The sequence below is a fragment of the Diceros bicornis genome, chromosome 26, assembly GCF_020826845.1.
Source record: "Diceros bicornis minor isolate mBicDic1 chromosome 26, mDicBic1.mat.cur, whole genome shotgun sequence".
Taxonomy (NCBI): Eukaryota; Metazoa; Chordata; class Mammalia; order Perissodactyla; family Rhinocerotidae; genus Diceros; species Diceros bicornis.
In genome coordinates this window covers 46896701-46909788 of record NC_080765.1, presented here as the reverse complement: position 1 = coordinate 46909788, position 13088 = coordinate 46896701, and the positions used below count along the sequence as shown (strand labels likewise).

General features: G+C 54.0%; 1 protein-coding gene across 1 annotated transcript; it reads right to left on the bottom strand.

The window, feature by feature from the left end:
- Window positions 1-4513: 4513 nt before the first annotated feature.
- Window positions 4514-9235, bottom strand: PTX4 (pentraxin 4). The gene is given in 4 exon segments (XM_058570396.1): window positions 4514-5838; window positions 7577-8210; window positions 8991-9031; window positions 9034-9235. Coding segments are annotated over 4 exon segments (1413 nt in total). The 5' UTR covers window positions 9131-9235; the 3' UTR covers window positions 4514-5197.
- Window positions 9236-13088: the final 3853 nt, after the last annotated feature.

Sequence of the window (13088 nt, the reverse complement as noted above, 5' to 3'; positions counted from 1 at the left end):
CGCCCCGCCGCCACGTGAGTCGGGCGGTGGCCACGTGACCCCGCGTGGCGGCTGCGGGGGGGGGGGGCAAGTGCGCGGTGCCTTCTGGGAGTTGTAGTCCGGCCGCCGGGCGCCGACTCGCGGGCGGCCGGGGGGTTCCGCCGCATCTGCGGGCTGAGAGAAGGACGCGCCCCGAGGTTGGTGCCGGCAGGAGTCTATTCGCACACCCAGAACCCATCACGACAGGAATGGGAAAGAATCCGGGAGTCCACACTGAGACAGGGGAGGTCTTTGCAGTAGATAATAAATAAATGTGGAAGGATGGAATTAGACACATCACCGTGTGGCCACCGCCTAGTAACAACTGATTCTGGCGAGAATCATTAGCGCCTGCTAAAGCTCCCCGGCTAAGTTTTGTTGGGAAACAGAATGTGTCCGCAGTCTCACAATATCTTCCTCGGGTTACTTATGATGAGAAGGTAAAGGAAATCTGTAAGAAATCTGCTGTGAGACATCGGCAGCCTCCACCTGAACCAAGGACAAGCTTAGCGTCACCAGAGGGCACGGGCTGTGTTAAAAACAAGACAAGAGGCCCCAAACGGAGTTACTTATGCTAAGCCCCACGTCCCCAAGCCAAGACTTAGTGACAGTTTGGGCTCTCCCAGGAGTGGAATCTTAAACCAGTCAAGCAGGCATCACCTGGTCAGCACTAGAGAGGTCATCTGCCCGATAGACCCGTGCCGTCCCCTAAAGGAAGGGGACCTTGACACAGTCAATCTGCTTTTTGCTAGTATATCTTCCTTGTCCTGCTCCCCTCTGCCTGTAAAAGTCTTTCATTTTGTACAGCTCCTTGCAGCTCCTTTCCATCTGCTTGATGGGATGCTGCCCAATTCATGAATCATTGAATAAAGCCAATAAGATCTTTAACATTTACTGGGTTGAATTTTGTTAACAGCCGGCATCGTCATGGGCCTGCAGATGTGTCGTGCTGAGAAGGACACAACATTGCTCCTGTGGTGTTCCTGCAGAAAGTACTTCACTGAGTCCCACCACATGGGGAAAAAAGTCAGATAAACCTAAATTGAGGGACTCTTGCTAAACAACTAGGCAGCTCTGTTCCGTAGTGTCAGCATTGTGACAAAGAAAGGCCAAGGAACTGCCCTCAATGGCAAGAGATTAAAGAGAAGGGACAACTGAAGGCTCCTCGTGGCTCTGGCACCATTGGGACAACTGGTGAAGATGGGATCCGCACTGAGCATCAGGTCGTGGGAGTGTAGGCTGTTCAGTCCCCCGTGTGATCACGGTCCTGCGGTCACACCAGAAAAGGTCTCCTTGTTCTCAGGAGAGACGTCCTGAAATCTGTAGGAGAATGGGCTGGGGTATGATGTCTGCCACTTAGTCTCAGATGATTCACAAGCTAATTGTAATCGTAATGTGTAGCCCCCCACAGAGAGAGAACGAAGTATGCTGAAATGTTCACACTTGACAAATCTACAGTAAATATACGTGACATGCAATGTATTCGGCTTGCAACTTTTTTTTAGGTCTGAAACTTTAAAATAAAAAGATTTTAGTTTTGTAGAGGCTCTGAGGCTGAGAAGATACCAGAGCCCCTCCCTCCACATAATTCAAAATAAAACCAAAATAAGAGGAAGGAAGTCCAATTGAGTTTTGAATTTTTCCCATGATTACTGTACACTGATTTTTTTGGAAATACTAAGAACAACATTCTTTCAAACAAGATGTTTTCTCATTAGTGTGACCTGGTGGTGCCCTTTCGAGTGATGATGACAAGAGCACAAAGACCCCAGTTTGTGGATGAGGGAGTGGAGCGAAGCCGGCTGGCACGGCCCTGAGGAGCAAGCAGGGTTGGACCTGGACTGGTTTGACGAAGTGAGTGGCCGAGTGGGGTTCGTGTGAGGACGTGCAGGCAGGCAGAAAGCTGAGCAGAGTAATGGGGAGGTGAGGAGAACAGTCCGCCAGCTGAAAGGGCCATGCTGGGGAGGGCAGCCCATCTCTGTGGCCAAGGGGGACAGGGCTGGTCCCAAAGACCATCCCCATCAGACAGACAAGGAACCTGAACTTGTCCTTTTGCTGGACAGGTGGCTCTTTCAGAAGATGAATGGCACGAGGTGGGCAGGGCAGGGGAAGCGAGAAACCAGCCCAGCTCCTTGTCGGGTCCCAGCTCCCAAAGCAGCAGGAGGGCACCTCTGGGTCGTTTTGTTCTCCTTACCCAGAGTTGCAACTGACTCAGGTCAAAAGTGGGATTTGAGGACATTAGAGGTGGATATGGCTCATGCTTCAAAATGTACATAGGAATTTGTCGCTAACCCCACGGGGATGGCAGATCACGTGAGATTCGTGTTCAGACTCCCCTGCTGCAAAACCTGGACAGGCTTCCCTTATGCTGCCAGACAGAGCCCAGACTTCTCAGCTGGACAGGCCAGCCCTTCCCAAATTCCCAGCGACCTGAGCTCCCACCAAGCTGTCTCACCGCCACTCCAAGCCCTTGCGTAGCCCCCTACCCTCCTGGAGGGCCCCCTCCCCAGGAAGCATCCGGAATGCAGCAGCCCACTGCAGGCTGCCTCCACTGAATTCCCACAGCTTTAGAGTCTTCGGACATGCAGCAGAACGCTGCTGTGAATGGTGAAACGTCCTGGGTCCCTACTGTGTTATAAACACCTGACAGCAGGGGAGGGGTGGGAAATTACACCCTGGATGGTCTTTTTACTCTGGGGAATGTGTGTCCCTCGAGAAATACTTACTAATTGAATTACCAGTCTTCCCAAAAGAAAGATTTCATAGGAGCAAGAGCTCCAGAAAGGCCAGAGGAGCCTGGGAAAGAAAAGACTTGAGAAGGGGCGGCTGTCCATGAAGATGGACGAGTCCTGGGGAAGCGCAGGGGAAGCAGAAGCCAGTGATTCAGGGTCTTCACATGGCACCCACGGGGGTTTCCATTCTAGAATGCTGCTTCTGACCTTGACTCATGGACAAGTCAGTGGTGTTGGGGGAGGCGCTGGGCTGAATCTTTGAGCGGAAGGCCCGGAATTGCTCCCAGCTCATTAGAGACCCCAGGGACTAATTTAGGGCACCTCCCTCATGGAGTAGCTGTGCCCGCCGGGCCACCTCCTCCTGGGCGAGGCCTCTGCAGAGCTGAAACCAGGGCCCCTCATGGTTCAGGTGGAGCGGGACCTGGGACTTCTCTAGTTTGTTTCCTCACTTTTAAAATGGGTTGGAGTAGGTGAATTCTAAGAACCGGGCCTGTTTCCAAACTCAGTGATTCTAAGCCTCTCCCACAGGTGGAGGTGCCTCCCCGCCGACCCCACCACACCCCACCCCACTGTTCTTTTGTCCTATCTGCACCAACTTTCTTTCTGATCCTGTGATCTTGTGTTTGGGTCTCCTTTGGGAATCTACAATATTAGAGGGTTTAATTTACATCACACTGAAACTTAAATAAAGTAAACCATGCCTGTTCTAACTGTCAATGCATGTTTTTTACATGCCACAATTCAGAATTCTAAAAAAAGAAAAAGTTGTCAAAAAGACAGACAATATCAAGTGTTGGCAAGAATGTGGAGAAATGGGCTCCTTCACACGTTGTTGGTGGGAATGTAAAATGATGCAGCCACTTTGGAAATCAGTTTGGCAGTTTCTTTGCAAGTTTAGACGTGAATTTGCCATACGACTCGGTAATTCTTCTCCTAGGTATGCACTCAAGAGAAATGTAAACGTATGTTGACACAAAGACTCATATGAGGATGCTCGTAGCAGCTTTACTCACAATAGGGAAAAACTGGAGACAGACCAGATCTCCACCCGCTGATGAACAGATAAACAAATGCCGTCCATTCCCACAGAATGTGGTTCAGCCCTACAGAGGAGGGAAGCAGGGACACAGGCAGCACCAGGAACGAACCTGGAAACCATTACATTGAGTGAAAGAAGCCAGACACCAGAGACCAGAGTGTGTGATTCCATTTATGTGAAATGTCCAGAACAGGCGGATCCACAGAGACAGAAAGCAGATCAGTGGTTGCCAGGGGCTGGGGGACGGGGCTAGGGTGGGGACAGGAGTGACCGCTAACAAGCATGAGTTTTTTGGGGTGCAACAGAAATGTTCTAAAACTGGATTGTGATGGTTGCACAACTCGGTAAATTTACTAAAAATCTTTGAACCGTTCACTTAAAATGGGTGAAATTTATGGTACGTAAATTCCACCCCAATGCCTTGCCTTAGAAGCACTGCCAGGGGCCGGCCTGGTGGCGCAAGCAGTTAAGTGCGTGCACTCCGCTGCGGCGGCCCGGGGTTCGCTGGTTTGGATCCCGGGTGCACACCGACGCACTGCTTGGCAAGCCATGCTGTGGCAGCATCCCATATAAAGTGGAGGAAGACGGGCACAGATGTTACCCCAGGGACAGTCTTCCTCAGCAAAAAAAGAGGAGGACTGGCAGATGTTAGCACAGGGCTGATCTCCTCACAAAAAAAAAAAAAAAAAAAAAAGAAAAAGCACTGCCAGTCTGTCATCCATCGTTAATGTTTACTTCTGAACAGCTTGCTCCCTTTGTGGGTTCCCACTTCCTGGCGGCTCTGGCGGCCTCACCAGCCCCCACAGGACCTTGAGGAAGCCCCAGGGCTCCTAGTGAAGGGGGGCTGTAGCTTTGGGAGCCAGGAAATGGATTCTATGGCCCTTTTCATGAGAGATGTTGGAACAAGAATCACCCAAAGGGAAACTTTCATAAGCCACATTGAGAGAGGGCGATGGCAGTTCAAATGCTGCCTACACAGTTTCAAGGAAAACGGGAGTTCTCCAGGAAGTAGCCCGTAATCAAAGCAAACTCATGCCCAGAGGAGAGGCCCCGTGGATTCCAGGGCCAGGTCGGGCCATGTTGAAATGATGTCATACTACAAAGAGTGGGGACTGTAAGAATGCCACAGAGAGGGAAAGAATGCAGTCCTGGGGCCCCCAACTCTGGCTCTGCCTGCCGGTCTTCTCTCTCCCCTCCATGTTTCCTTGTCCCACCCCCAGGATGCCCACATCCTATGTTAGAGGACTCCTCTGGCTGGGGGTCGGAGGCAGCAGCCTGTCCTTCGCTCCCCGGTCTAGGTGGGGGGCCCTCTATGGCGTGTGTTGGGGTCGGAGGTGGCCAAGCATGGCCAAAAACTTGCTCCTCTTGGCACCCCAGAGCATGACCACAGCTCCTGCATGGCAAGGCCTCATGGACAGAGCTCGGGGCAGGTGCAGTTCACCCTCTGCACGAATCTGCCTACTGATGTGGCGTTGGCCAGCGTCAGGATGGCGCCCGTTGGGAGCTCCTTCCCAGTGGCAAGATTTGAGACTTTCCCAGGGACCAGCGCCCGGTCCCAGATGGCCAGGCCTGCCATGCTCCCCACAAAGGCCTCAGAGCTGTCAAACCCACTCCCGACGCTGTCTTGCTCCTGGCCCAGCACAAGGGACCCTCCTGGAGGGATCTCGTAGCCCTCCCTGAAGTGGGAGCCGGTGGCCACCAGCCTGCGGTCCCTGTGGAGCCAGTACCTGCCCAGGATGGATGTCCAGATGATACACACGTGGTGCCACTGGCCGTCCAGCAGTGGCTGCAGGGACAGCTCCCTAAAGGCTGGGGCTCCAATCACGAAGTGGATGGAGCCGGGGACCAGGGAGTCCCGGCCGTGCAGCACCAGCTTGTTGTCATTTTCTTCGGTGGCGTAAGAGAGGAGGGTGCCCAGGTGGCCCGAGGCCATGCGGACCCAGCTGCAGACAGACAGAGCCTGCAGGCCCGAGAGGAAGCTGGGGCTGAGGAAGACCACGTTCTCGGTGGAGGCGTTGGGGAAGATGAGCACTGGGCTCATGTTGCAAACTAGAAACAGAGGAGGAGAGTCAGCCAGTGCACCATGAGGCCATCCAGAAGCATCCAGAAACATCCAGGCACTGCCCTTTGCTCCAGGCGGGTGGGCCTACAGCCCCCCAGCGGACCTTCATCGAACACTAACTGGGAAGGCTTGCCTCACAGGGTCTCATTTATCCTTGACGCACGACCAGCCCCATCTCACAGGTGGGAAGACTGAGAGCCAGGGCAGTCAGTGCCTTGCTAGGGAGTGAGCTCAGCGTCCGGGGAGCCTCTGTGTGAGTTTCCCGTGGCTGCTGTAACAAGTCCCCACACACTCAGTGGCTCAAAACAAGACAAATTTAGTATCTTACAGTTCTGGAGGTCAGAAGTCCAACATGGGTCTCCCTGGACTAAAATCATGTGTCCGGAGGGCTGGTTTCCTCTGGAGGCTCCGGGGAGAAGCCCCTTCCTGTCCTTACCAGCTTCCAGAAGTGCCCACATCCTGTGGCTCATGGCCCTTCCTCCATCTTCCCAGTGCATCCCTCTAACCTCTGCTCCTGTCATCACATCTCCTTCTCTGAGCCCGACCCTCCTGCCTCCCTCTGACAAGGACCCCTGTGATGACATTGGGCCCTCGGGATAATCCAGGATCATCGCCCACCTCAAAGTCCCTAATCATATCTGCAAAGTCCCCTTGCCACGTAGGGGGACATGTCCACAAGCAGGACGTGGACACCTTTGGGGCCATCATCCTGCTGACCAGACTTCCTGCCAGGTCTGCCTGACAGCAGGGTCTGCAGGGCCAGGGTGGGCAGTGCCTGGGAATCTGCATTTCTAGCCAACCAGTCCATTGCGTTCAAGGATGGAGGGTGTTCTGTGGACAGCCCCCAACTCCTCTCTCCACCTCCGGGGCTCCTGTCATAATCTAGGGCAGTGGTCCTCAACGAGAGGGGACTGTACCCCCCCAGGGAGATCTAGCAATGTCTGCAGACAGTTTTGGTTGTCAGAACTTTGGGGGCTCCCAAACCTACAGCCCCTCCCTTTCCTGGGAGCCCTGGTGGTTCCCTCAACATCAGCCGGTCAGTCCCGTCTTATCAGTGAGGCCACTAGATCCACCCAGATGGAGTTAAATCCTGCTTCAGGTTAATGGGGCCTCAGGGCTGCTAAGCCAGACAGAGGGAGCAACTTAGTCAAAAATAAAAGCTAAAGGTGAACTGGTATTAAGTGGGTGGAGGCTGGGATGCTGCTAAACACCCTACGGTGCCAGGGACAGCCCCCCACGATAACGATCGCCCAAATGTCAGTAGTGCTGCGGTCGAGAAACCCTGACCTGGGAGATCAGAAATGGCAAGGCAGAAGAGGCATTGCAAAGGCCTGGGGGACCCCGCAGGTGGGCACAAGCCCCATGGAGGTGCTGGCCGAGGCCGGGGCCCTGCAGAGAGAGCTCGTGCTGGCCATGGTTGAGGACGTCGGTGGGATCCTGCCAGCCCTAATGAGGGTAATCCCCAACTCTGAGCCAGCATTTACTGCCCACGTGTGCACATTCACTCCTAACGTCCAGGCCGCTGAGTGGCCTGTCCCGCTAGGGACCTGCAGACAGGCTGTCACCTGGATTGTCCCCATCTTCTGAGGTGGGGTATGCGGGGCACGAAGCCAGCATCCCCTCCACACAGCCCCACAGAGGCTTTTTGGAGGGGACTGGAGGCCTAAGGAGGGACGAGAGGGAAGAGTGGAGATGGATGAGGAAGGGCAGGCCCATGGTACTTACTTTCTCCCAGTCTCTCTGGGGGCCACGCCCGCTGGCTGCCTGGGTCTGGGGGCTCCCGTGTCCCTGGGAGATGGCCAGCAAAGTCCTGAGGCCGGCCCCCGGGCTCAGGCAAAGTTCTGAGAGCCTGCCTATCCCCTTGTGGCTTTGGGGAGCTTGGGCTTGGTGGCCCAGGCTGGGCCGGGGTCAGCCCCGGGGCAGTGGTGCCAGGACCGGCCACCTGCAGCTGCCCCTTGAGAGCAGCCAGCCTGGCGCCCTGGCTCTGGACGAGGGGCGTCAGGCGAGCCAGCATGTCCTGTAGGGCCCGCACGTCCAGGGCCAGGCCCGAGAGGGCAGCCCTTTGTGCCTCCTGCTTCTTCCTCTCCCGGGTGCACTGCTTGCTCCTCTGGCTCAGGGCGGCACTCAAGGCCCGCAGCCTGGAGTCCACCTTCCGGCTTCTGCGCCATGTCTTCTGCATCCAGGTCTTGAGGTGGCCCAGATCACCCTGCACGGCAGCCTGCGACTGGTTGACGGCCAGAGCTATGGCCCGGCTCTCCTGGGCCAGGCTCCAGAACCGGGCGTCGATGTTGTACGACAGGTTGTAGTTGCTGGCAATGCTCTGCAGGTGTGTTAAGGTCACCTCTTGGAACCTCCGAAACTGTAGAGTGGACACACAGCAGTCAAGGGGGCCGAGGGCCGGGGAGGGGCGGAGAACCAGCCTCCCCTGCTCATGATTCTGTGGCACCTACCGTGCACCGGGCCATGATCCGCACTGATTTGATCCTCATGAAACACGGATTCCCACGAGCAGCCCCACCACAGCTGAGCCCGAGAGGTGGGTGAGCAACCCAAGGTCACTCGGCTGCACCGTGTGGGGCGAGGGCTCCAGGCCCACAGCCCGGCTCCCATCCCTCCCCCTCACCCCACACTCTTCACCCCTGTGACCCTCAGGCTCCTACCTGTGAGTGGACACGTGGCAGGATGGGCTTCGTGAGTGGTTTGTGGGGGTCAAAGTGGGGAGTGCTTGGCGCCGGACCAATACATGCGGGGCACTCAACCGGCTACGGACCCACGCAGGAGTCTCTGCTCCCTGGGGGACCCGAGACCTCACACCCCCAGGACCGGTGATGCCGCCTGGCCCTCCCCACTGCCCTAGCACACTCGCAGCTGCACTCGTGGGGTCTTCCCAACCCCCATTCCTGCCTCTGACTCCCCTCAATCCTCACGTCAGGTGGCCTGTCTTCAGAGCAGAGCCCAGCAAACCTTTTTTGCTGGTTTCCAATTATAGGTGAAAGTAACACCAGCTAATAAAAAGAACTACAAACGCCACGTTTTTGTCCACGAGCGCTGACGCTTACCGCTCCGTTTCTGTAGCGCCTGTGCTTTGTCTGTTGTGAGTCTGAAAGAATCAACCGTCCCATACGGCGGTTGCACTGACCCGCTCTTCCAGTTGACGGAGCCTCTCCACAACGGTGTGCTGTGCCCTGCAGGGCCGGCTTCCCGTGACAAAGCCTCATGCAGACACATGGGCACGAACATAAAGAAGAAAGACAGGGTCTCCCTCCCTGGGCGGCCCATTCTGAGAAGGCCAGCAGCAGGAGTCCCCTGACCACAGGAGAAGGCTGTGTGCTTCGTGTTCCTGCCTCGCCCCTCACTCCTCCCAGCTCTCCAGTGGAGCCGTTTTCCTTCTTTGACTCCGGGTGGGAGTCAGGTACTTCCGGCCACCTTAATGAAGGCATCGGCCTGCAAGCCAATGGGCTCTGGAGAGCTGGAGGTTCCCGAGGACACAGCTTAAAACAGAGGCAGTTTCTTTGGAAGATAATTCTACTGGGTGCAGGCCTGATCCAGATGGCTCAGAGGCAGACCAAGGCGATTGCTTTAGCAGGAGCACGTGGACTCAGGTTCCCACCAAAAAGAAGTTGAAGCAGGACAGGAAACCAGCTGGGTCCGGGAGTCACTGAAGCCGAGTTTGCAGTGGGGCCCCAGCGTCTTGGCCATGCACAGCGGCTCCTGTCAGGCCTGTCTCTCTCCCTTGGATAAGGCAAAGGAAATGGAAGTGGGAGCCATCTTAATTTATTTTGGGGTACAAGCTATGTAGTAGGCTAAATGATGTCCCCCCAAAAGTGGGTCCAAGTCCTAACCCTGGTAGGGGGTGAATGGGACCTTATTTGGATAAAGGGTCTTTGCAGATGTAATTAGGGATCTTGAGATGCAATCCATCCTGGATTATCCAGGTGGGCCCTAAATCCAATGGCTGGTGTCCTTATAAGAGACGGAAGAGGAAGAAACAGACATGGGGGAGAAGGCCGTGTGAAGATGGAGGCAGAGATGTGGGTGATGTTGCCACAAGGAACGTCCAGCAGAAGCTGGACGTGGCGGGAAGGATCCCCCCGGAGCCTTTGGACAGAATGTGGCCTTGCAACGCCTCGATCTCTGACTTCTGGCCTCCAGAACTGCAAGAGCAGGAGTTTCTGTTGTTTCAAGCTCCCGAGGTTGTGGTCATTGTTTACAGTAGCACGTTGACACACTCCCTGCCCCTCAGGGTCTCCCTAGGGACGGGTGGGGACCTTGTCCTAGGGCCAGCTACATGGACAGTTATGACTTAGTGAGTGGAGCAGGACAGAACCACGGTCAAGGCCAAGACTCGCAGTTAAGAGTGATGGCCGTGCACAGATGCAGGTCTCCCCTCTCTCTTCAGGCCCCACTTGGATGTTCCAAGGAACAAAGGCTGAAGGAGCCACAGGACCCAGGAGAACAGGAGGGGAGACAGCAGCAGGTGCAAGAGTCCAACACGTTTTGAGAGAATGAGAGGTCAAGGGCATGTGGTACCTGACCCAGCAGAGCAGAGAGAGCTGCAGAGGGCACGGAGTGTGTCAGTGTCCCGGGGCTGTTGTAACCAATGACCACATGGGGGCTTAAAACAGCGCTCTGTCCGAAGGCTCGGGGCGGGGGGGATCCTTCCCGCCTTGCCCAGCTTCTGGCATTCCTTGTGGCAGCATCACCCCCATCTCTGCCTACATCTTCACACGGCCTTCTCCCCTCTGTCTATTATAAAGACACCAGTCATTGGATTTAGGGCCCACCCGGATAATCCAGGATGATCTTGAGATTCGTAACTTAATTACAACCACAAAGACCCTTTTTCCAAATAAGCTCCCATTCCTAGGTACGGCGTTAGGACTTGGACTTATCTTTTTGGGAGCCACCACTCAGCCCATTACAGGGAGATTTGAGAGGTTGGGGGGTGTCCAGGGATGGTGGGAGGCTGCGGCGAGGCAGGGGCGGGAGTGAAGGGACTCGTGGTAAGTCTAGATATGGAGCTGCTGGACCCTCAGCTCCTCCCTGACCTCTTGCAGCTGGGCGACCACTCCCAAGCACCAGCCCCGTTGCAGGATGTGATCAGCCGGTCTTTGGAGCTGCAACTGTTGGGCCCTTGACATGCGGCCAGTCCGAATGGAGGTCCACTATAGGTGTAAAATGCACACTGGATTCAAGACTTAGTACAAAAAAGAAATGGAAACTATCTCATTAATCATCATATTCTATGTATGATTACATGTTGAAATGGTAACATTTTGGATAGATAGATATTTCCTTAAATAAAATATATTATTAAAATTAACTTCGCCTGTTTCTTTTTACTTTTTAGTATGGCTACTAGAAAATTTAAAATTAAACCCAGGGCTGGCCCCGTGGCTTAGCGGTTAAGTGCGAGTGCTCTGCTGCTGGCGGCCCGGGTTAGGATCCCGGGTGCACACTGACGCACCGCTTCTCCGGCCATGCTGAGGCCACGTCCCACATACAGCAACTGGAAGGATGTGCGGCTATGACACACAACTATCTACTGGGGCTTTGGGGGGAAAAATAAATAAATAAATAAAATTATAATTAAAAAAATATTAAAATTAAACCCAGAGCTCATATCATATTTTGCTTGGACAGCATGGCCCTGGAGAAAGACTCTGGGTGTGCGGCCCGGCACCGAGACAGCCGACTTTCCTTTCAAACACTTTCATCATCAGTTTTCTTTTTAAGAATTTTAGTGGAAATTATACATATAAAATTCACTAATTTTAAGCATAACGCTAATAACAAGGAACTGAAATAAATATCTACATATCGAACTGTGGGACTCTGAAGGTTCCACCAGCTTCCAGAAAGCAGCAGCCGCAGCCAGGCACCAACCCCCAGGTAGGAGGGAGGTGGGACCTTCTTCAGCCCTGGGGAAAAACCTGTACTACTGACAGCGTGGGCGAGAGCGTCCCTTCACCCCACCCACCCAAACGAATTCCCCCGTCCACGTGCAGAGCCTCCTGCAGTTTACTGTCTCCCGCTTAATACGAAAGCTCAGGCAAGGACCACCAGCCACACGGGAGCTTCCGACAGGAGGGACAGAAATCTGCCCAAACAGAAAAGGAACCCTGAAGACATTGCAGAGGGCTAAGGAAAAGCTCAAAAGCATTCTAATTGATACCCTCAGAAAGACAAGAAGAGCCTGGTGTCCACAAGGCAAGAAATGGATACTACGAAAAGAGGAATAATCAGAAAGGAAGAAGTTGCTCTTGGAGATGAAAACTATGATTTTCAAACACATAAGTAAAACAGAAAAGCCAAGTTGAAGCAATTCCCCAGAAAGTCAAGCAAAAAGGCAACAGATGGAAAAGAAGAGAGAAAACATAACAGTTGAGATCAATCCAACAAGAAGAAGCTGTAGAAAGTGAGACTAAAGAAAACGGAGTGGAAGAGGTTTAGGAATATAATCCAGGAAGCTGTCACAGACAAGGGCATCTGTCATTTTCAAGACTCCGTGCCAGAGAGCGCCCAGTCAAGGAACGGGCAACTGACCCCAAGGCTCATCTCGTCAAGTGTCGGAACACGGATGAGAAGATCCTAAAAGTGTCCAGAGAGAAAAACGTGGTCACGTGGGAAGGACTGAGACTTCCCCAGAGAACCGCTAGCCAGCTCAGCAACAATGCTGGCTGCCAAAGACAGAGGAGCAAACCTTAACATTTCTGAGTGAGAATGACCTTCATCAAAACTGTGCATCGAGGGCCGGCCCCGTGGCTTAGTGGTTAAGTGCACGCGCTCCGCTGCTGGAGGCCAGGGCTCGCATCCCGGGCGTGCACCGATACACCACTTCTCCGGCCATGCTGAGGCCGCGTCCCACATGCAGCAACTAGAAGGATGTGCAGCTATGACATACAACTATCTACTGGGGCTTTGGGGGAAAAAATAAATAAATAAAATTATAAAAAAACAAAACTGTGCATCGAGCTCAAAGGAGAATCTACCGGGAGCAAAGAGTAAAGGCATTTTTCAGATATGCAAAGGCTTAAGAAATTTCTCTTCCGTGCACTGTTTCTTCAGAAGCTACTGGATGATAGGCATCAGGGAAATATGGGACTAAGGGACAAATGCAGCAGCTGTAGAAACTGGAGAGTGAGGGCTCCAATCCGGAAGCGGACTGGGAGGGATTCCCAGAGTCCCAGGAAGGCATCATCCTCGACTCCTCGCCCCCCGTCACACCCCACGGGCA